Source organism: Oncorhynchus tshawytscha, linkage group LG28, assembly GCF_018296145.1.
Source record: "Oncorhynchus tshawytscha isolate Ot180627B linkage group LG28, Otsh_v2.0, whole genome shotgun sequence".
NCBI lineage: Eukaryota > Metazoa > Chordata > Actinopteri > Salmoniformes > Salmonidae > Oncorhynchus > Oncorhynchus tshawytscha.
The window spans coordinates 15076965-15101904 of NC_056456.1; the positions used below are offsets into that span (position 1 = coordinate 15076965).

General features: G+C 44.3%; 1 protein-coding gene across 3 annotated transcripts in view; it reads right to left on the reverse strand.

Annotated features, from left to right (window-relative positions):
* LOC112226803 (arf-GAP with GTPase, ANK repeat and PH domain-containing protein 3) overlaps positions 1-24940 on the reverse strand; it is a 236502-nt gene that overhangs the window by 96638 nt on the left and 114924 nt on the right. For all 3 annotated transcript variants that reach the window (XM_024391364.2, XM_024391363.2, XM_024391362.2), the window contains exons 2-9: positions 23279-23337; positions 21007-21094; positions 17057-17142; positions 12863-13004; positions 10940-11074; positions 9551-9678; positions 9083-9238; positions 3440-3526 (exon numbers count right to left, since the gene is read on the reverse strand). In XM_024391364.2, the coding sequence (XP_024247132.1) occupies positions 3440-3526; positions 9083-9238; positions 9551-9678; positions 10940-11074; positions 12863-13004; positions 17057-17142; positions 21007-21094; positions 23279-23337 (881 nt within the window). The remainder of the gene's footprint in view (positions 1-3439; positions 3527-9082; positions 9239-9550; positions 9679-10939; positions 11075-12862; positions 13005-17056; positions 17143-21006; positions 21095-23278; positions 23338-24940) is intronic.

A 24940-nucleotide genomic window follows, 5' to 3' on the forward strand; every position in this document is an offset into this window, starting at 1 on the left:
CCTTGCGCTCTTGCGAGCAGGGAAATGCGGTGCGACATCTCACTCATATTCTCAGTGAACCGGGCTTACGCAAGTAACCTTGAGTTCTCTTTCAAATACTAGTTTCAATGTCTCACTATGGGATACAGCCAACTCCCGTATAGCAGACAGACTCTCCGAAGCCAAGGCTGCATTCACCCCTCAAGAGGCTCTGACACTGAGGACTGTGTATGTGCCAAAGAAGGAGCAGTGAAATTCAGTTAGTAAAACTGAAAAAATATATGCAGAATTGCCCAACATGCCGCATCATAAATCTCTTGTACAGAAATGCCTTTGAACAGCGCACAAGAGATAGCGATACCTCTGGTGGAATGAGTCCTCAGGCCCTCTAGGGGCTGTAAAACCTTTGCGGTTATAACCAAGTATAATAGCCTCCGCTATCCAATGGGATAGTCGTTGATGAGAGAGGAGCCTAGCCTTGCAGGGAGGTGCCCAGGACACAAAGAATTGATCGCTCTTTCGTAATGCTCTTCTTCTATCCAAGTAAATGTGCAAAGAAAGCGCAAAATTGGACACAAACGGTGGAGACGCTCCTCCTATGTAAAAGAGAAGGGCGGCGGGTGGAAAGCCAAAAGCTCTCGAAGAGGCAATTATAAGTATTGCTGACCTTAGTCATAAAGGTGGGGTTAGGTAGAAAAGTCACCTAGGAAAACCCTGGGGCAAACTGTAAGCACAATTGGTGGACTGACAGTGTGTGCATCTCACTCACTCGCTTTGCAGACGTCAGGGCAATCAAGTAAAGCAGTTTTGAAGGAGATATGTATTCTACATGCTTTCCTGCGCCTCTAAAGGCTGCTGCGAAATAGCCTGAAACACAATAGACCGGTCTCAAGATGGGGCTAAATGCTTGGAGACTGTTAACATACAGTGAGCATGTAGAAGTGGCTCTGGCACTCTGGATAGTCTCAATTGACTGAGCGGCAAGCTTGTCACATCACATTCAGATTCATCGTCTTACGGGCCAGGCCCATGGGCCAGGGTTTCGGGGTCAGGGTGGAACATCTCTCTTCTCTTAGGTCAGAAGATCCCTGCTTAATGGTAGTTGCCAGGGCTGGTTGTAAATAAGGAGAGTGATCTCTGCTAAACAGAGCCTCCCTGGCCATTGAGTGTCTACTAAGATGAGGGATAAGCCTGGTTCCCTCGCTCTGCCTAGTATCAGGCATAGAGGAGGAAAAGCGTAGACCATCACCTTTAGCCCGAGAGGGGATGACCTTGCCGTGTTAGCTAGCCTGTTTTACGCCGTCTCGTAGACTGGATCACCGCAGGTTGGGATTGGTTCAGTTAGTAGGCACCAAGCAACTTAATGCTAGGCAAACTAAATATGAGAGCTAATCTAGCTATCGGCAGATGGTGGTTAGCTAGCTAGCATTCGCTGTAAGGGCTAGTAGCATGGCTAAAGCTAGCAAAGGCCGGTACTCAGTAAAACCTTACAACACTCGCAGGACTCGTTTGAGAGCTGCATAAGCATGTTTGTTTCCCATGGCATAAGGGGGCCCATGATAACTCTGGGAGTAAAGTATTCAATTCAAATAAACTCAAATTGTATTTGTCACATGCACCGAATACAACAGGTGTAGTGAAATGCTTACTTACATACAAGCCCTTGCTAACCGGGTTATGCGTGTGCTAGTCGACGCTTAGCCGTGAGGCTGTGGTGTTAGCTAGCAAGTGTTCCCCTTGTTGGCTTGCGCCACAGATGGCGAAGAAAACCATTTGAATAGCGTTATAGAATAGATTCTCATTTGACCATAGCACATTGAGGTGTAACTGGTCAGTTTAGCCAACAAAACGTGTGAATTTTAAATGCACCAAGCGAGAGAAGAAAGCTGGCTTTCCATCATCATCGAGTAGCAAACGCAAGAGCGAGGGGGTTCAAGTGCCTGCCTGAGGCAGATTAGCAGTGGCCATCATTTATTGAACCAGAGTCTGACTGGGTTGCGGTCAAACCGCTTTTACCCTTCCTTTGGCCCCAATTCATGAAAAAAGTCCAGCTAATCCAGTAGTGCCTGCTGCGAATTTAGCCTTGATAGGCATGAGCTAGCTCATTAGATGCCTCGTGGCTAGCTGAAGTGAGTACTGTGTATAAATGCTAAAGCTGTGAGGCTAACGTAGGCGTTAGCTAGCTAGCAACCAAATTGTGTGGTTAGCTTGCTAACGTTCGCCTCGTGGGCCAATAGCCTAGCTAGTTTAGCACAATGCTAGCAGAACACAAAAGTGTTGCAGCGTAGTTCTTCCGTGAACATAAAGATTTGCTTGACCGTTGAGCTGAAAAGCTGGGTCGGTCAGTTTAGTCAACACAAAACGATTAATCGTTATTTAAGCTAAACGAGAGAGGAGAGCTAGCAATTCTACCGTCTGTACAGGTAGTAAGAGCAAGTGGTGGTTAGCTAGGCCTTGCGGCCTCAGCTGGCCAAGTCTCATTAGCTAGCCGTGTGACGCTAGTTACAACTAGACTTAGAGCAAGTAGAAAATGGCAAAAAGCTAATTCTACTTTTAGCAAAAGCATTCCTTTTGGTCAGTACTCAACATGAAGGACAAGAGGGCGGGGGGCACGACATTGAGCATCGTTCACTGTTCTCAGGCGAACCACGAGGTTAAGCAGGAAGACAGTGGTCAAATCGTGCTGAGGAGAGCATAGTGATCGTTGCAAGGAAGTGAACGAGAGTAACTAGAGGGTGGGGCGAGGGGCGCCTTATAAAGAGGGAGGGGCTCACCTCATTCGCCACTCGATCTGTCTGTCTCTGACAGACGTTGTGTGATTGGTTCTTCCATAGTGATCCACCTATTCAGCGAATCCCAGAGCGAGACATCAAAACCAGTATTTGAAAGAGAACCCAAAACACAACCAGAACAAACTGCAAATGCATCCAATAAGTTTGTAGAGTCACAAGCTTGATGTAGTCATTGTGCGCTAGGTATATGGGATCAAATACAAATCCTTTGACTACTTTAATACACTAAGTGAATTTGTCCAAATACTTATGACTTCATATCGGGGGAGTAGATTTAGGAATGAAAGCACTTTATATACGGTAAATCAGATATGAATGAAAATACCCTCAAATAAAAGGTGACATTCTAATTCTATATTGTTGTCGCATATGAAACTTTTCATCTTAAATCCAAAATACTGGAGTATATAGCCAAATAAAAACATTTGCATCACTGTCCAAATACATACATTGGGGAGTGTATGCACTAAAGGGGAGAAATGTGCTACTTACACAGTGAATGTGCTATGCTTACCTGAATACCCATTGGTGATCAGCATTGGGCACCCGAATCAATAAAATGCACTACTTTCGACCAGGGCCCTGAGCAAATGTAGTGCACTATATAGGGAATAGAGTGTGATTTCAGACACAATCTATGACTAGTGTAGGAGTAGAGAGACACTCACCTGTTTGATGGGTATGGCCCTTCCACTGCCTATACTATCTGTTTTACTGTCAGTGGTCTTTGCCTGTTCACTGTTGGCTTTCCGTGACTGCAAGGAAACAAGAGAGTCAGTCGGTCACTGGAGAAAACATGGAAGGTGGGGGGTTGAGTAAGGTGCATGTGTCAAGATGAGCATGTGGGTCAGAGGTGAGAATGTTTGGAGGTTGGGGTGTGTGGGATGTGTGTGTGTGTGTGTGTGTGTGTGTGTGGGGGGGTGGGGGGATATGTGTGTGTGTATGCGTGTGTGTGTGTGTGGGATGTGTGTGTGTGTGCGTGTGTATGCGTGTGCGTGTGGAGAGCGGTTGGGAGGCGAATTCAACATTGCAAAACAAAATTCTCAACAACAACAAAAGCTTTGAAAGTAAACAAACAAGCAGACCAGCGTAACATACAGCGGTAACATTGACATGCGTGCAGTACTAAAAAAAGACCAGACCAGAACAGACCAGACCAGACACTGAAGAAACATCCCAACACGTAATAGGTAGTAGACCAAAAGACGACCACACATTGAGTCATGACTCAGTCCTGTAAACCCATGGGAGATCCATCCCTCTGTCAGGCCCACAGTGGACCCTTCCAGATCATAGAGGAACACCCCTCTCTTAGGTCCACATTGGGCCTTTCTAGGTCAGTCCAAATCAAGTTTTAAGGCCCAGCTGGGCCGTTTTGCATAGATACATTGACAAGTCAAGTTGAAACGCAATAAAAAGGAGAAAAGGCAGGTAAGGGGGAAAAGAAGGTTATTATGAAGAAAGTTATCATATAGGAGTTTCATTAAGCGTTTCCTTTCAAATTCCTCTGAAATTCCTATTGGAACACCAGGAGGGAAAATACATTTCAAGGCAATCACAGTGTTAGGGTTAGTACAGCTGCAGTTGAACATGGTCATTACAAACAACAGTGGAACACATCAGTGAACAGGTGCAGCAGCACATTTCACCAACACCTGCTGCCAACACATTACATTTCAAATGACAGACTGTGGAGGGAAAAAGCAGCGATACAGTATTACCCCATTTTCTGACAAACACAGTACTTGTACACAGAATATCCCCAAAGAACGGACTAACAGGTGAAATACAGGAATGTCACTCATAACCAACAGACAAGACTGTTATGGTCTCACTCAGAACAGGATGAAGGGATGCCCAATCAATCACAAATGGAGAGAGGTAGAGTCCGAGTTCAAGTAAACCAACTCTGGTTTATCATTTTCAACATTTTATTTTTTTATTCTGATTATTTTCGTTTCTATACAGACACCATACAAATCAAGTCACAGGTTTCACTCCCAAATAAGATCAACAGAATGAGCCAAACATTGCAGTTCCCACAAAATATAGGATGGACAATAAAGGCATTATTTATATATATATTTCATATATGTATATAATATACTTTCTATAGAGTACCATTGTAAATAAAATACAATACAAGATATACAGAAGTCTTATATTTGTCAATCCATAAATGATATAAAAGCGATTATGGAATAAGTTCATAATCTTCATACCAAACCGAAATTGAAATGAATAAAACCATTTTAAAAAGTAAATAAATATCAATAATAAAGGATGGGGAATGGATAATTCCAAATCATAGTCAAATTAAATAAATAGACACTACATTCATACAAGTCGGTGCAATCCATTTCCCATTAGTTATTCATTATTCTGTATGATACCACTTGTGCCTGACTCCCTACCCTAATTTTTATGAAGGCCTTCATAAAACTACCCGACTTCACCTAACATTCCCTCGTTTAAGTTTGCCACATATTCAAGTCCATTCAAGACTTTCCCTGAAAAGAAAGAGAAATGACAGAGAAAACGATGAAAAGAAAGGGGTCGGGGGGGGGGTGGGGGGGGTTCGGGGGAGAGAGTAAACCACAATGTACTTGGCACCTCTAGTCCTTGAGTCCTTGTTTTATGGCAAAAGGCAGTGTGATGTCATGTAATGGGGCCGTGTCCTTTGAGTGGTTGAATTAGAATTCCAAGCGTGACTTGACTGTACTGTACACAGACTGTTTGTAAGGATGTGAAGCAAGGTGGGCTTGAAGGACGTGGGGGGTGGGGGCGGGGCATTTCCAGCAGAGAAGAGTTCCTACAGTCTGTCACAATCCAGAGGGTGGATTTGACTGTTTTCACTTTGACCATGAACTGACTCCCAGATCTACTCAGCAACTACCAATGTTACATGTTGCTTTTTTTTTGTCACAAAGTTCTATGGTTTCCATAGCGCACCTCCCGACGGAACAATTACGCAAATGGGGCACTAGGGCGAAGCAGCAAAAACGCTCTAGTCCCCAGTCATTTCTCCTCCCTATTGGGTATGACAGGCCAGAGGGACAACTCATTGGGGTGAAATGTGCTTTTTTTTGATAGCACAGCGCTCTTAATGCGGAAAGAGTTGGGAAGCCCTTTTTGTCGAAGAAAGGTTGGAAAATTAGCACGGATCTGGAAATATCAACAACAACAAAAAAACATTCCAGGAGATTCTTTTTTTGTTTCCTTTAGAAAACAAAACACTGGACATCCAGTGCAAAAGGAACTAAAATGGCTGACAATTATACATGGGAGTTGATGGATATGCGGTTTAGACGTGGCCAAAACAAATGTAAAAAGTATGCAAGAAGGTATTTGCCATGATGGTGCTTTTGAACATAGCGAAAGAAGAAAAATGCCTCAAACAGCCCGGAAAATATATGAGATATGCCAAAACCTATTGATATGGTCACTAAACCATGGAAGCACTAGGAAATAATTTCTGTGTACTCAGCTGACACCTAGTGGCCATTACTAATCATGACAGAAGTGGGCTGAGGGTGATGATAATGGCTGGTGAGACTGACTGACTGGTGATGAAGGTGGTGAAAAGACACGGTGGATAAACCAATGTCTTTATGAGTAAAGCTTTTAGTAACTTTGAGAAATAAAAGTTCCAAAAGAGGCAGATTCACCAGTCAATTTGCAATGCACTATATAAAGCTCAAAATTTTAAAAGAATCAAAGTCGCCTCAGCTAATTCTAATATTCCAATGGTACCCAGTGCCCACTAAATCTATAGTCAGTAACCTAAATAAATTAATATTTTAATTATACTTCAACATGAGTTGTTGGCAATAGCCTACACTAAAAAAAACGTGAGTTTTTGAGATGAGTCTACTTAAAAGCACTTCAGAACCCAAATCTGACTAGAGAGCATGACATCTAATTAGATCGTGCACTGGGATACAGAGTAGTTTATGTGGTCACTGTTTAGTATTCCCCCCTCAGCAACCATTGACTACACATGTAGAACAGTAATACATTGTGCTTTAGAATGCATCATACAGCCAACACACGGTCTTATCTAAACTGAAATATATCAAACAGAAAAAATATTGGGGAAATGTTCCTGGCATATTCTAACTAGCAATACTGTGAGTACAACACCTTGTGGATTCATGAATATGACCGCAAAGTTAGCCACAGTGTTGTTTCTAATTAGTGGAGTGTCTTTCTATCCGGTTGACAAGCCCACAAAACCCCTTAAGAAAAGGAAAGCGAACCCAAAAGGGTTGGGAGAGAAATAGACACAATAGTGTTGTATAATCTATCAAAATAACCCACGACGTTAAGGCTTCTTCTCTACCCTGACTACAACTCTCCGAAACGGTTAGGGATCACAACTACCCAGTACTCTGATTAGAAGAGGTGGCACTGCAAGTGTTATAATATTGACTTGCTAACTATTTGTGGCCAGAGAGAGAGAGAGATGTTCAGGACTACTGTATTGTGAATGGCACGTTAATAATTCTGTTTCCTCAAGAGGTATTCCAAATTGAGGTTGATGAAGAAGCAAAGTGAAAACGGATAGTCTTATCGTGGATGCTGCTTGGTAAACAAAACTTACATTTTTTTCTCTTGTATTGTAAAAAATGGCAAAAATCCTTCCTCTCCTGTGCTCTTGAAGTGTCATTTGGGAAATGGAGAGTCGTCAACCCCACTCCCCCCACACCCTTTGTTTCTCCTCCCTCCACCCATCTTCTGCCCCTCCCTGTCCCGGCTTGCCGCTCCTCAGAAGGTCATGAGCTGAAACTCCCGCTCAGCCTGCCAGTCGGGCACCCACACGGGGTAGGTGGCATGCTTGGGCATCTCCATGATGCGGACAGGCAGAGGCTCATGTCTCTGGTGAACAGGGTTAGTCACTACCTAGCAGGGGGAGGGAGAAGACAAGGGGAGCTACTAACTGACAGACAATCTGCACTGCTCTGCTGCCCAGAGCCCCGTGATGGCTACCACAGTAGCTGGGGTAGGGGGAGATGTTAGAGGAAGTGAGGGGGCTGGGGTAGATGGGAAAGGTTAGAGTAAGTGAGGGGGCTGGGGTAGGGGGGGAGATGGGAGAGGGGGCTTAGAGGAGAGGGAGAGGGGGATGAGGGGGGGGTAGGGAGAGATGAGAGAGTTTTGAGGAAGTGAGGGGGCTGGAGAGGTAGAGGAAGTGAGGGGGCTGGGGTTATTGGGTAGAAGGGAGAGGAAGAGAGGGAGCTGGGGTTAGGGGTAGAAGGGAGAGGTAGAGGTATGAAAAAGGGAACCTGGGAAAGGGATGGTGGTAGGTTGGAGCAGGTGAGGCTGGGTAGAGGTAAGAGAAAGGGAGGCTAAGGATGGAGGGGAAGAGATGGAGCTGGGGAAGCTGAGGAAAGTACAGTGGTTAGTGCAAGGCTCTCATAGGTAGGGAAGGTTAGAGCTGCGTCACGGGATTGAATAAGGGCAATTCAGGTAGAAGCTAGAGTAAGGATAGAGGTTTAACTAAGGCTATCAGAAGTATGGGTAATTGGAAGAGGGTTGAGCAGGGCAAGCTGTGGTAAGTACACTGGTTAGTGGCCAGAGGACAAAGGTAAGAGCTGGGATATCTGGGGTAAGGGCAAAGGTTAGAAAAGGGATATCTAGAGTAAGGTAAGTGCGGAGGGAGAAGCGAGGGAGAGCATGCATTATCTGACTCTGTAGTGACTGAAAGGGTTATAGTCTGTCCCTGACTTTTAGTTTAGTTTAGTGTGGTTGGGTAGGGTAGGGGGGGAAGTTGCATTGCTGGCTTTGCTGGGGTGTAGCCTTGCCTCACCCTTTCTCTCCCCCAATAGGGAGTCACTGCAAAGAAAGGATCTAGTAAAAATAAGAGGGGTAGGGAGGGAGGCCAAAGATTGAGACAGAGGGGCCAGGAGGAGGGGATAAGTGAAAGATGAGTAACTCATGAGAATCTACTTTCAATTGGAAAGGAAATGTTACCAACATAACAAAGGTTTTAAAAAGCTGAGATATTTTTCCACAGTGCTTATAGCTTTGATATTTGCTTTAAAATAAGAAAACCAAAAAATAAATGAAGCATTTTGTTCATAGTATGGGTTCAAAATATAACCCAACCGTTATCCTTATAATTTGTTTCTCATTGCCCATTTGTGTTGCTTGTATAAGGAGTAAACCAGGAAGGCTTTCTGTGCCTGTATCTGATACAGCCAGGAAGTGGGCGGCTTTGTCTTTGTCTCCCTCTGGTGGACAGTGTGTGTGCGGTACTGCGCCCTCTAGTAGTGCGAGTGGGTGTTGCTCTGCATCAGCTGCCGCATACTTACTGTGAAGATGTTGGAGCGGCGCTTGGACTGCTTGCGGATGGGTGTGGGCGTGTTGGAGGCGGCGATGGTCTCGATGCGCATCTCCCTCTGGCTGATGCTGGGAGTGGAAGGCACCGAGGAGGAGTAGTCGCTGAACACAACCCCGCCATTCGCCGCCTGGAAGAGGAGAGACGGAGACGGACAGAGAGAGAACAAACTAGTCAGTTAAAGAAGGTAGGATCTGGGAAAACGGAATCATAATATATAGTTTATGAAGGCTACTGTACGCTCTGTATTTTCAGTAGTTTACAGCCTATGTCTTGCAGCATGTGCCAATTACACAGAAGAAGCTCATTGTTTTTCCTGACCACGTAACCTGACAAGTAATATCCTAAAACAAGGGCCCTGAATTTTTCTTGGTCAGGTCACGTGGTCAGGAAAAACTCCTGGCCCTAGTTAGAAATATTCTGGGAGGGTGTGTGGCCTCACCTGGTTAATATGCACAGAGGGGAGGGATGCGTTGGGGACTGATGAGTGGCTAGGCGAGTTGGGAAGGGACTTGCACGGACCAATAGACAGCTGCTGTTTTTTCCTCAGAGCCACCACCTTCTGGGCGACTGGTGGGAGAGAAAGAGAAACAGACAAAACAACAGAGGGTTAGGAATCAAACACAACAACAACAACAACAAGTCCACTGATATTAACCACTTCATAGCAATTCTCTTTTTCAAATCAGGTCATTACGTTACATTCGGGGGAAGTGAACCTGATACAGTTCTCCAGAGATAACAAAGCATCTCCGTTTCCAAGGGGAAATACTTCTGCCATATGATGTTCAGAGAAATGAGCCTGTCTTAAGCCCAGGGAGATATGCGGTGTGATGTTAACCAAAGGAGACTGTCAGGTGTAGTACAGAGGGACCTGATTGGCCAACGCAGACGGCGTAGGCAGCCGCCCGTCACTTCGCTGTAGACTCCAGTGGGAGCGGGATGTGTGATTCTGCATGACGTGAATGAGGGCCGAGGGAGCGAGAAGAGGTTAAGTCTGTCTGACAGCCGGGGAACATATTGGTATTGATAGTTAAAGTAGCATAGGAAACGGGGAATGGAGGAGCCGCTCGATCTCAAGACACAAACACTTTTTGCTGTTGTAATTCTATCAAAGCAATCAATTAATACAGAGACCCGCAAGGCTCCGTGCGTCAACAAGCAACGAAAAGGAGGAAGTCAACTGCTGCGTTACGCATTCATAAAGTTGGGGAAAGAGAATGTTTGGGGACTGTTTGAAAGCTGTCGTTAATAGGATGCACTGAACCCGGCAGGGTATCGTAGTGTGGCAGGACCGGATGTTGTTGCTGTTCAAATTAAGGTTGTCATAAAGTTCAGAGACGTTTTCTCCTCGAGCGCACAGGTTTCTCTCTCGTAAAGCAGACAGAAGTTCCTTCTTGGCTATCGGCACCGCGTTGAAAATAGTCCTATCTCTCTGCCCGTTATACGTTTCTTACCAATGGCCTTTCCATTGACATCACATTGCCATTTCTAACATGAAAGGCTCCAGCATCTGTTAGGGGAGGTTGGATACTGGATCGCAGTAGAAACACTATGGGTGGACATCGGCCCATACAATGACACACTGTAGACCATTATATTGTGATCCTGATCGCAAGGATCCACAGGGGTCCACAATTTATTCAGAGAGGTTGGGTTAAATGGGAAGACCCATCTCAGTTGAATACATTCAGTCGGACAACTAACTAGGTCACCCCCCTTTCCCTTTCTAGTCCCAGGCCGGCACTGACACTTCTCTTTCAGCTTATCAAGGGGAGATTCATTAGTTACTAGGCTAGCTACATTATGTCCCCAATGCCCCAGCCCGTACCATCTTGGAAGACTCTCTCCACATTGAGGCCGTAGGTGGAGCAGGTCTCGTAGTAGGTGGAACGCTTCAGGTCGTTGGACAGCTTCCTGGCCCGTGAGTCATCGATCACTCTGGGGTTGGCAGCACTGATGGCATCTGGGGAAGGACAAAAAGGGCCAACAAGAATGTAATATTGTTCTGAGAACATGTCTTTTGGGGGGGATTATGTACGGTGCATTCAGAAAGTATTCAGACCCCTGGACTTTTCCCACATTTTGCTAGGTTACAGCCTTATTCTAAAATTGATTAAATCGTTCCCCCCCCTCATCAATCTACATACAATACCCCATAATGACAAAGTAAAAGCATGTTTTTAGAAATTTTAGCAAATGTATTAAAAAATAAAAAAGTATTCAGACCCTTTACTCAGTACTTTGTTGAAGCACCCTTGGCAGTAATTACAGCCTCAAGTCGTCTTGGGTATGACACTACAAGCCTGGCACACCTGTACGTGGGGAGTTTCTCCATTCTTCACTGCAGATCCTCTCAAGCTCTGTCGGGTTGGATGGGAAGCGTCGCGGTACAGCTATTTCCAGGTCTCTCCAGAGATGTTCGATCAGGTTCAAGTCCGGGCTCTGGCTGGGCCACTCAAGGACATTCAGAGACTTGTCACGAAGCCACTCCTATGTTGTCTTGGCTGTGTGCTTAGGGTCCTTGTCCTGTTGGTAGGTGAACCTTCACCCCAGTCTGAGGTCCTGAGTGCTCTGGGGCAGGTTTTCATCAAGGATCTCTCTGTACTTTGCTCCATTCATCTTTTCCTCAATTCTGACTAGTCCTTCAGTCCCTGCCGCTGAAAAACATCCCCACAACATGATGTTCCCAACACCATGCTTCACCGTAGGGATGGTGCCAGGTTTCCTGCAGATGTGACGCTTGGCATTCAGACCAAAGAGTTCAATCTTGGTTTCATCAGACCAGAGAATCTTGTTTCTCATGGTCTGAAAGTCCTTTAGGTGCCTTTTGGCAAATTCCAAGCGGGCTGTCATGTGCATTTTACTGAGAAGTGGTTTCTGTCTGGCCACTCTACCATAAAGACCTGATTGGTGGAGTGCTGCAGAGATTGTTGTCCTTCTGGAAGGTTCTTCCATCTCCACAGAGGAACTCTGGAGCTCTGTCAGAGTGACCATCGGGATCTTGGTCACCTCCCTGACTCAGTTTGGCCGGGCGGCCAGCTCTAGGAGGAGTCTTGGTGGTTCCAAACTTCTTCCATTTAAGAATAATGGAGGTCACTGTGTTCTTGGGGCCCTTCAATGCTGCAGAAATGTTTTTGTACCCTTCCCCAGATCTGTTCCTCGACACAATTATGTAGATAGGTGTGTGCCATTCCAAATGATTTCCAATCTAAATGAATTTACCACAGGTGGACTCCAATCAAGTTGTAGAACCATCTCAAGGATGATCAATGGAAACAGGATGCATCTGAGCTTCATTTTGAGCCTCATTGGAAAGGGTCTGAATACCTACTTAAATAAGGTATTTCATTTATTTATTTTTCAAAACCGGTTTTCGCTTTGTCATTGTTGGGTATTGTGTGTAGATTGATGAGGAAAAATGTTAATTTAATCCATTTTAGAATAAGGCTGTAACAAAACCAAATGTGTATAACGTCAAGGGGTCTGAATACTTTCAGAACGCACTATATGTGAAAATCCACACTAATGTCTCAAGTCTATGCTAAAACTAAGGCCGAGAGTTCTTCCTGGTCATTGCACAAAAGTCAAAACTCCCAGCCTACTTACATCTTCATGTATATTTATGTCAGGTGTATGGTAACAACTGGCTACCTCCAACCCACAAACTACCACTATGGGGCGAAGCTAACATTCCAAACAATATCCATACCTTAAGGGACTTGCTAGTTAAATCAACGTTCAATAGAAATACCTTGCGTCCCGACCAGGACCATGGGGACCTCTGCTGTGTTCCTGTAGCTGGACAGACGCAGGAAGTAGTTGTAGACTGTCTGGAAACTGATCTCATCCTCCAGACTGAAGACAAACACCACAGCGTCTACCCACGCTGCAAACTGCAGGGGACACACAGACAGAACACAGGCTTGATAGAATTTAAAAAAACACCAACATACTGAATGTGTGTGTTTGGGTGGGTGGGTGGCATTGTCTGGATCTGAGAGGACCTGAGTGTGTGGCCAAGAGGTATCGGGTAACCGGATCGGCTTCACTTGTGTATAAGATGTTGTATTTATTTATCTTTGATGGAAAAGAGAGAACCAGCTTGTGAGAAGAGAAGAGATGACGTTTTTCACGCTGAAATAAATCTAGCCCTATTGAGCTGTTCACATAAAAATGAATTTCAATCAATTGATTAAGATGGTGAACCAGGAACCACCTGAAACATAATTATCTTATGAATCCCTTGATTGTTTAAAAAAAAAAATTATTACCACAGCAATTTAATGTCAACTTAATGAACAAGTGAAGCTTAATGAATAAAGTCCACCTTTGTAACAGCTTTGAAATATGCATTACTCTTTCCGACTCAATATTATTATTATTACCATGCCAACAGTGGAGGCTGCTGAGCGGCTCATAATAGCAGCAGGAATGCAGCAAATGGAATGGCATCAAACACTTGAAAACCATGTGTTCGATTAATTTCATCCCATTCCACCGACTCCGCTCCAGTCATTACCACCAGCCTGTTCTCCCCAATTAAGGTGCCAACAACCTCCTGTGCATGCAAAACAATTCCCTTTTTATATTTGTATGGGAGTGGCTTCAGTTCCATATTTGTGCAGGAGAGGGCAGTGTAGCAACATCATTGTAATGACAGGGCCTGTGTTATTGTATTGCCTGTGTCGCCAGTTACTAGTGGGAATATCAATGAAATCTCAAATATGGCTATTACAACCCAGTGTCCCATGTTATCGGGAAGATGGAACCTGTTTTCCCCTGCACCATTCCACAAACCTAATCTCCGAGTGCATCACCAGGGAGAGAAGAAAGGAAGAGGTTTCCCTTGGGCAGCAGAATAAGGTAATCATAATCACAACTGCTTCTGAGAAAGTGGTTAAGGAGGAGAGAGAGCCCAAGCACTAACAGTGTATCAACCTTCGCCTCCCCCTCCCTCCATTTAGTCATTCAGCAGCGTTCATATCTGTGGAATTAATCAGACCTGGGTTTAAATACTATTTGAAATAATGTCTAATACTGTATCTGTGCTTGATTGAGCTTACCTGTTGCAATGGAACCAATAGAATAGTCACAAAAGAACAACCCCTACCCACCTGGCACTTCAGGCAGGTAAACACCATAAAAACACTAAAAACTCCATAAAGCAAACACAAAATGTATTTTGGAAGATTTCAAAAAGTATTTGAACCCAGGTCTAGAATGGATGGGGAGATCAAGCTTTCAGTTTAGAGTCACAGCTTCAGCTGAGACTCCAGTAAGTGGGAAGGTAATGAAGGCCTCTAATTACACTGCGCTAATTACACCCAGCTAGGAACGGAGCTACAGTCATTTCCATTCCCATCTCTGGGACTGGGAGCAACATTAGCATAATGCTAGCATAACTCTGCCTGTGAGCCAACCTTGCTAATTCTAGCATAACTCTGCCTGTGAGCCAACCTTGCTAATGCCTGTGAGCCAACCTTACTCATGCTAGCATAACTCTGCCTATGAGCCAACCTTGCTAATGCCTGTGAGCCAACTGTGCTCATGCTAGCATAACTCTGCCTGTGAGCCAACCTTGCTAATGCCTGTGAGCCAACCTGGCTCATGCTAGCATAACTCTGCCTGTGAGCCAACCTTGCTAATGCCTGTGAGCCAACCTTGCTAATGCTAGCATAACTCTGCCTGTGAGCCAACCTTGCTAAGCCAGGGAGAGGGCAGGTATCATTGACAGTTTCATCATCACAAATCCCCAATGGAGGGGTTGGAGTGCCAGGATGCTTTCACTCCAAGGCCTCTCCAGAGAGATTCCAAAAAATAGGAAAATGAGGCCTCCAGAGAGAGACAGACATGAAATGGCTCAGCCAAGAGCATCACCACACCATGTTTTCCCTAATTACTGAATGAGTACCTGGCATAGAGGCACAGTCGCTAGTCCTATCAGACATTGTAATTTGTATCATATAAAGAACAAAAGCTAGAGTCTGGCAACCATATTTATTTTAGAAATGTTTAGCTTCGTATTTCTTTGGTTTGGTAAGGCCAACCTAGCCTAGTGAGCCATCCGGGTCTTGCAAGGTTAAAGCCAATTTATGCTTTATCTGAAAATGTGGTCGTAGGCTCCATAATGAGGGTGTGACGCAATGCATGTCTCTGGAGGTTCCAGAAGAGGCCAAATTCAGCTCCTTACCGCATCGTGCACCTACCAAATGTTGTAAAAATGCGGAGGGCTCCATATAGCTCCGCATTGACTTAATTGGTTGACGGTAGGCAGTGGCGGTTCTAGCTTTTATGGCTCCCTGGGCAAACCCCCCCTTCAGCGCCCCCCAGGCAACAAAAAGAAGCACCATCCTGCACTAACTGTATTTGTTATTCAGACATTGGGAACAACATAAATAAATAACCTTTAATAACCTTTAAAACTATATACATATAAAACTATATACAAAAATAAGACTCATATCAAAAAGAAGTAACAAAGACTAATAGAAACAAATTTGTGTTGATTTGGCACTCGAGCATCAATACATTACCCATCCCCCAACACTGTCAACCAAGAGTCAAGACTAAACCAGTTCACCTTGGTGGTGTGCAGACTGGTTTTTATATTGCTCTTAACAATTTCACACAAACCAGAAGAAAATTCAACAATACGTCTGTGAAACTATATATTCACAGTATTGTGGTGTATTTGGTAGCATTTCGTAGTGTGACTGATTTTACTAATTGTATTAGTACTGTACAAAGTTAGAAGTGCGCTATTTGATAGATTCCCTCCCTTTAAATGCCCAGGTGGCTCGCCTCTCATTAGGTTATTTGGTTTATCTCGTTTAAGAGGTGTTTCCAAAGTTGATTGGAAACGCTCATGTTTGAGCATATTTTGTTTTTGATTTCAATAACGTGTAAAGTATTGACCATTGTTCTGAAAATGTGTGTTAGTCGTGTTTGAGAATGTAGCCTACCTTTTTAAAGGGTCGGTGCTATTCTGGTTCCATAGGACGTCCCAACTCTGAAGTTACCCGATTGAAGTTGAAATCATTTAAAATTAAGGAAAGAGTTATGGTTGAGGTAGGAGTTAAGGATGTCCCAAGGATCCCAGGTAGCACTAACTCTTTTAATGCCAGATTACTGCTCTCCTCATCCATAAGAGCTATTGTGCGTGTTCCTCTGCCCAGGCGTTGCTGACACATGCCAGATCTTACAACGCCTGGATAGATATTTTAAGTATCAGCTAACCAAATCATATGTTATTGCAATCTGATGGCACAGTTACTGATGCAACCATTGTTAGATGCATGCAACGTTTGAGCAGGGGAACGCGACCGTTGTGTTCGTGAGTTAACGTGTCGTTACAGAGCCCTGACAATTTATACTCAAAATGTGTGCATTTATGGGCATTTTGCTCTGTATTTACGGTGCATTTGTCTTTGTACTCCTGTTGAGTTATTGCAGTATTGGCCAATTAAGTTCAGTGTTTTTCAACCAAGTATTTTTCCCAATTCCTTGTCATTATCTGTATATTTTGTGTATAAACACTCCTACTGGATCTCGTCTTCCCTCCGTCACCTGCACTGTAAATACCACCTATTTTCTTCCTCGAATGAATGAATCCGGCTCAACTCTTGATGCTCCACACCAACTAGGCTGCTGAGTCCTCTATCTTAACAAGAGTGTGTGTCTGTTCTGTCTTGTCTTTCCACTATGAAATGACTTTTAGCTAGGTTTAATTGTTGGTAAGTTCTCAGGGCACAACGACTTGGTAAAAAGCAGTATGAAGCACTGCTGAGAATGGGAGAGCTGTGCAGCATTGAAATGAACCCCCCCAACAGAGAAGTGTTTATTAGTTCCTGTCTGGTTGTTGTGGAGGAGATCTTGCAGACGTTAAGTGGCATTAATTGGCTGTGCTGAGGCATGCGGGATCAGAAAGCAAGCTGTGCGTACGTACCTGCAGCTCCGGGGGGCCTCCCTCGTCTCTGATCAGCAGCAGGTAGCTCTGTCCGTCAACCACCATCTCCTTCTTGAACCGACCACCTGAGGAAGAGGAGAGAAATGTCAGGGTGACTTATTTGGTGGTGCGTTGCCTAGAATCATGCTTCGGCAGTATTAATACAACCAATGTGGACTGATCTACTTTACCCTGCCTATTAAAGGGGTCGGCAAAATGAAGGAAGAGCGCTAAACTCAGGCCCAAAGTGGTGTAAAGCACTTGCTACTCTACCCATCGTCACTGAAAACGTGTTTGGTTTCGCTACAGCTAAATCACCAAAATGCAATATTAATTCCAATATTCTTCACCAGCACACACCAGTAGACCTAAGCATGAGTCAGATTTCGAACTTCCCATTGATGACTTTCCATTCCGGTAAGGTTTTGATGATGGTCCCATCCCGGCATGTGATTGTGAATATGCTGCGGTTTGATTTTGCCATGCTGTCTCAATAAAACAACATTTTATAATAATCAGAAGCTGGGGGAAGAAAACTGGTCTCTAAAGTCAGTTACAATGAAGGGAAATTGCCATTTGGCATGTTTAAACGCACACAGCTGCTGAGGGAACCTTCTCCACTACACAGTCACAGAGCACTGTCACAAAGCCATAGACCCAACCCCCCCCCCCACCCCAAATTCACTACACAACCACCAGCTAGCCTAGCGATCCGTCTCCATCATTGATGCAGAACTCCATTAAATATAAGATAGCGTGCTGGTGTGTTAGCCAGCGCAGCAGGCAGTAAGGAAGTGATAAGGCACGTCCACTAGAATGAACGTATATAGCCTGGAGCCTGCGGTGGAGAGAGGGGGAAGGAGGGGATGGAAGATAATAGGAGAAGAAAAGGGAGAAATCTAAAGTTGGGTGTAGTTCACAGCCACAAGATAGTGGAGGCTAGAGCTCTGCAGGAGAAGGGTAGCTACTATAGTCAGCCTGGACTTTTCACCCCTCATCTCTTTGAACACTTGTTCGTATTCCTCGCCTCCGGCAAGGCTGGCTGCAGATGAAATACAGACCGATGGGAATACCTCGGCACTAAATTGGATTTTGCATAACATTGGAATAGTTTGAGATCCTGCAGAGATTTCAAATATTAAAGTGAGAAAGTTGGGGCAAAATAAAAACCTTGCTTTTTCAAAAGCAGAAAATCTGCTTCAAGCCATCTCAAACAATATTGAATAATGTACGACTGCATGAAAGGAGTAAGAGTGGGCATATTAACGTATATCCCCCCAAAAAACTACAGACACAAAATAAATATCTACCGCTGCGGCAACACCCGATATTTAATAATCAGCCGTGTTATCTGAACTCTCTAACTGGTACTTGGATGTGCAGATCCCAACTCTGCAAAAAAAGCAAGGGAGGACACAGCGACGGGCTCCGCCTGCAGTCTTCAAGGGATAGGTAGGCAGTGTTCTACAGATCCACTTGAGCCACACTTGCTACCCATTAATTCCACTTTAGCCCAAATGGGGAAGGGGGATTCTCCCAGACATCAGTTGAGTTGTGTAACAGCCAAAGAGGGAGACTCAAGGAAGCCAAGCCAGCTTTCCTCCACTGAAGTAACAGAGCTCTGAGATTGGAGCGCTGATCGGACTGATGAGTTGCCATATGCCAGGAGATTTCCATTTAGAGGAAATATCAGAAAAGTGATACTCATAGTAATACCCAGTATAGTCATATCTTATGAGAAAATGACTGTATCTGGACCAATGGGTCAGACTTCAGAGGACATTTGAAATGATTCTGGAGGATGTAAACGCGAATAGCCCTTGAAAATCGTACAATGAGAGTGTTATACCAAATAGCATCTTCTGTTGCCATGGTATAAAAATGGATGTGCATTTAAGTAAAGACCTACATTTAGATTACATAACATCAACATCCTTGCTGTGTCTGTGACTGTTCACCGGCAAGCATAGACAAAAACATATCCTGAGGTCGGAGGAGAAACCATCTGTACTGTGAAACGTCTGTTGAATCTCAGTGCCAAACAAATTAAGCAAAACTACAGTAATTGTACAGCAATAACGAGAGACACTCAATCTGTATTAGGGAGGCAAGCAATTTAATGTATAATGATTTTGACTGGACGTGGCTAATGAATAGAGTGTTTATAGCTTTTCTATCAAACTGTTGTCCAACACACACACACAGTCACACACAGTCACACACACACACACACAGTCACACACAGTCACACGCAGTCACACACACACACACAGTCACACACAGGTTTTGAGATGGTAGCTGAAATTGTGGGCTTGGTGAGCAGGCAGTAGGCAATAGGCATATCCAACTCTAGAATGGAATGTGGATGCTCAGAGACCTTGACACAGAGCCACAATTCAAACAGAGCCAGTTTCGCTGTCGCCATGGCAACACCTCCCTCCCCGTCCTGATACTGCCTTTTTTTTCTAGATATCACAGGAACTAGCAACATAGTAGAATAAAACACTGTAAAGTAGAACTGCTGGGTTAATGAATGGTACGGACAGAACAGACAAAATTAGTACTACTACCAACTCTTCCTAGAAGCGAGGTAGCCTCTTTCAAAGCCAGTTTCTATCCGGGCTAAGCAAGGTGCTAGAAATGAGACTAAACGGAGACCCTTTGTCACCTGTTAAGGATGGGAGACAGAGTGGTATGTTGTATCACAGCAACAATGCAATGATCTGTATAAAATGTTTCCAGAATTACCAAAACCAGCACTCAGGTTTTTTGCATTCCAGCATTTTTGTCATTGACTTCTCTAGGCCTAATTAGGCATCGAGGATTGTTGCTTTCCCTTGGTGAAGCAGCATCTTAATGCCAGGAACTCATTATGCACTTCATGTCTCATCATCCTCAGTACACAGTAGCCACATAAAAACAGACACTACAAACCATCGAAAATTGTCATTTAACCCAACTTTGCCAACATCTAGACGGGTTTCAGGTAGCCTTCGCTTACCGATTTCCCGCCTGAGAATCAAAATGGAGAACTCTTCGGTTTTCATTCTGTGAAGTCATAAGTGGAAGGTTCGGGAACGGGCTCCAACTGTAGGAGTAAACACAATCTCCTCGCAGAGCTACGACCTCTCGTTTCAGAGCCTCGCAGCTCCCTAAACAGAAACCTGTTCATGTTCGTGGCAGCAACTATGATCCCCTTCCTCTCTGAAATGAAGGGTTAATAGTAGGATTTAGTGCTTTACGCCCAGGTCTTAGTTTTACCTTGATGTGTTAGGGAATTATCATTCTAACGCAGAAGCCCTCTCTCTTTCATAGACAATGCTTTGCTCTAGCTTGTCATTCGTTTATGCTAACGGGTAATTGGCTAACGGCCAATTACCTCAGAATCGTCTCTCTCTCTCTCTCTCTCTCCACACCCTTGGGTTTGAGAGAAAATCGGACACTGCGTCGACTGATACAAAATATCAACACCAACACACCTGGCATACCGTTAATGACAAGCCAAGATTTCTCCTTTCTCTCCATACACCATGTGGAAAACACTCAAACTAACTGCTAATTATACTGCAAGCATCAAGCCCAGTCCTTGTATTTTGTCAGTATCTATCCCCAGCTAGAATAACATCAGCCAAAATGCAGACTGGCTTGCCAATTGATCATTCCAGGTGGAATTTCAACAGGTTTTGGACTGACAATAATCTGGTAAAATCTTAAATAAACTTTAGGAATTATTACAAAGATCTCATGTATGATGCAGCAGGGCTAGTAGATGGACTAGATTAGCAAGATATCATCACAGCTATAAGAAGGAACAGACAGCTCTGCCTCAAGTGATGCGTTCATGTGTTGACTGACAAGACCGTCTAGTAAAGTAGACAACTTAAAAAATATAAAAAAATTAACGTGTGATGGTGCTCTCCTCCCTCGGGATTTCAGCAGCAGTCTCTTACCTTCAGGGGATTCCTCCTGCACGTATGTGCCTGTCAGGTACCGGTGGACAAGGGCCGATTTCCCGCTCGACAGATTACCCACAATACCCTGCAGAAACAACAAAAACACATGACACCACACTCACATGTAGTTCATTCCAGGACATGTATGTTGTATGGATGGTTACACCTGCAATCATAGCCAGAGCCTCTACAGCTTGACCTATATACAGTACTGATGATGATTGGTGAAACAGCAAGACGGCAAAATACTAGTACTATTAAAAGTCTGTTAACATGACTAGTACCAGTAAAATGTTCAGTTGGAGGCGGCAATATGTTGTAGAGATGGTTACACTACTAACCAATGCCAAAGGCCTATTGGACTTTCACATGAACAGATGGTGCTTATAGGGTAAAGGTAAGACACTAAGGGAACAGTACTGTATATGTTCAGCTAATGTCCTACCTACTCCCCCTGGTGGGTGTCTAGGCCAAGGCCCCAGCCCTGACTGCTCTATGCCCCCAGGGGAAACCTGACGGAGGGTGGGCTGGGGCCGCTCCCAGGCTGGGGTGGCTGATGATGCCAGGGTGTCTGGGGGAGAACAAAGGCTCCTTCAACATGCCCTCACCCCCCCCTCTTCCTTCATCCCCCTCTTCTTTAGATCATTAGTGGGTGGTAAAGTCAGGATTGGTTTAATTACAGCGGACTGTGTGTGTGTGTGTGTTGGGGGGGGGGGATTAAGCTACCTATCCTCTCCCTCACAATACTTATGCTCTTTGTAAGGAGGAAGTTGGCTTTGGAGAGGACATGAAGTAGTAGTCTATCAAGAACGGAAGAATAGGCCGAGTGGCGCAGCGGTCTAAGGCACTGCATCTCAGTGTTAGAGGCGTCACTACAGACCCTGGTTCAATCCCGGGCTGTATCACAACCGTCTGAGATCGGGAGCCCCATAGGGCGGTGCACAATTGGCCCAGCGTCGTCAGTGTTAGGGGAGGGTTTGGCCGGGGTAGGCCGTCATTGTAAAATAAGTATGTGTTCTTAACTGACTTACCTAGTTAAATAAATAAATATAACAAGCTAGGAGCTACTCATAACCAAAACTAACTACAAAAGGGGCAGGGTTTGTGTTAGAACTGTAAAGCTTTGTAACCTGCTGGGTTGTAAGCCCATCATTAATAAGGCTGCTTTATGAGCATAGTTCAGGCAGATGAAAGCAGAGCGGGCACTGTGTGTAAATTCCACTAGAGACTTTTTTTTTTAAGGATCAGTCTGTGGGTTCATCATCAAAGTCCAGGTTTGAATACAATGTTTTTAATGCAAAGTTTTGGGAAGCCCGTCCCCCACAGTATCAGCTCATGTCCCCCATGAGTGCAATAGCCTACATGTTGGAACGATAACATTTGTCCATGCTTTTGGGAAACATAACTCATATGAATGAACTACTTCTGTCCAATACTGCCATACGGGAACTGTGGAAGTAAATGAAGTTCTACCTCTTCTCTGACAGCAGTCCTTGTCTTTCCCTGCTGAGTTCAGCATCAGTTCACTTAACCTCTGAAGTGTGTGGCGCTAATGAACACCGTCTACTATATAAAAAGACAATGAGCTCTATCAAATGCTCCCTGTTTTGAAAGCATGTTCTTCATAAAAGTTCCCCCATCTGATTTGTGTCTGATTCCCATAGATCTTTCTGATGCGATGCACAACCCTAACCAATTCACAGAAGACCAAAATACTATGAATTACTACTACAGTATTTAACACCAGAACGGTGGAATGAGGTTTTGTGGTAATATCCCTATTGATTATGTGCGTGAAGCATTCCTTTCTTCAAGTGAGGACGTGAGCAGCGTGTGTGTGTGTGTGTGTGTGTGTGTGTGTGTGTGTGCGTTTGGCAGTGGTAAGAACGGTTGTGCCAGCGGCTGGATCAGACCCAGGAAGTGTCACTCGTCTAGCCCAAAACCGTCACTCATCTCTTAGTCTGCTGCAAGCCACTCTATGCTCCGCGTCACCATGCCAACGGAAAAAAAAACAGCATCATTAAAAATCACCCACAATCTCGTTTGGTGCCAGGGAATATTCCAGCCAATTTCTGTACTCTACTCTCTCTCTCTCTCTCTCTCTCTCTCTCTCATGCAGAATGAGAGGAAATGTTTTTGACATGCATAGAGCATGCACTGGCATTGACGTTGAAATCAATCCAATGCTAATGCTGAATTTATCTTCCTCTTGCAATGCCAATGTCAGCCGATTAACAACGGGCTGAAGTTATGATGCGTATCCACTCACCACTTTGAGCTCTGGCACTGATCGACTCAATGTCCATTCTTGGCTGTTGACGAAAGAGTCTGGAAGAGAAAAAGACGGAGAACAAACAGCATTTAGTTAAGGTTACTGAAGGGTAAAGCAGGGTGTTGATTCCCGATCACTGTTTCGTGTCGTCACAGTTTATGTCAATGTGTTCTGTTGAACCAGAGAAAAACAGGCTCTGCTCTCCCTCTTGACTCTTAGTCCTGACAATGCTTGTTGTTTGATGTTTGTTTACATTGCACCGAACATGTACTGTCTGTGGCTTGAAGGGAAGTGGTGCAATCGGGGTTTAAAAAGAGACCTCTGGAGCACGAGCAAGCAAGAACGCACACGCACACAGCTAATTCAATTCAATAGCGAGAGAAAACCAGACTTGTTCCAACATGTTCCTCTATTAATGGCGACACATATGGAAGGGACATTTGACTGGGAAAAAAAATCGCCATTTAAAAACTAAGTCTAGAAAACCATTCAAGAAAACAATTACAAACTGGGTGAAAGTCAGTAGCATTGTTCAGGGCATAACCAGATACACAGAGAACTTCTCTCTTTCAGGACATTATAATAAAAAAGTGTCAGGATCTGTCACAACTGTTTGACAAAATACCCCCTTCCTGTTTCGGGGTCGCAGACCCTCTATTCCAAGCTAGCGACCCCCATGGAGATACCATCAACAACAGAGAAAGGTGGTGCCGGTGCAGACACACTGTCTCCAGGCAACAAGGTGCAAAATCAGGTGGGACCCGGTGTCTACACCAGGACAATGAAGACCTACAACACCAAAGAAGGCAGCGTCATTTAAGTGCACGTTTGGTGCAGCAACCATGTTCTCTCGTCTTGCTCAAAGCAAACACAAAGAACATTGATCATCCAGAAAAATGTATTGAGGATAAACCAATGTTTCGATGATTGGAAAATATACAGTTGAGATTGAAATGATTTAAACGGCCTACAAACAGGGTTTTCAAACTATTTCATAATATCTGGAGAATTTACACAAAAAAAAACTTTGTTAATTTAAAAATGTGTAAACTTTAAAAAATGTTGTGGCTTAGACACTAATTTACATCATTCTAAGGTTTTTGTGTTGTGCCCAGCATCGGTTGAGACACATCATTTGTATTTATTATGGATCCCCATTAGCTGCTGCCTTCTTCCTGGGGTCCGGCAACATTAAGGCAGTTATACAATTTTAAAAACATTACAATATATATATATATTTTTGTTTTCTTTTAACCTTTATATATTTAACTAATTCTTCTTTACAATGACGGCCTACCCCAGCTGACGCTGGGCCAATGGTGTGCCGCCCTATTGGACTCCCAATCACGGCCGGTTGTACAGCCTGAAATTGAACTAGGGTCTGTAGTGACGCCTCTAGCACTGAGATGCAGTGCCTTAGACCGCTGCGCCACTCGGGAGCCATTCACAACAGATTTCACAACACATTAAGTGTGTGCCCTCAGGCCCATACTCTACTACCACATATCTACCACACAAAATCCATGTACACAGTACATGTGTGTATAGTGCATATGTTATTGTGTGTTTGTATGCATGTGTCTGTGCCTATGTTTGTGTTGCTTCACAGTCCCCGCTGTTTGTTCCATAAAGTGTGTTTTTATCGGTCTTCAAAATAAA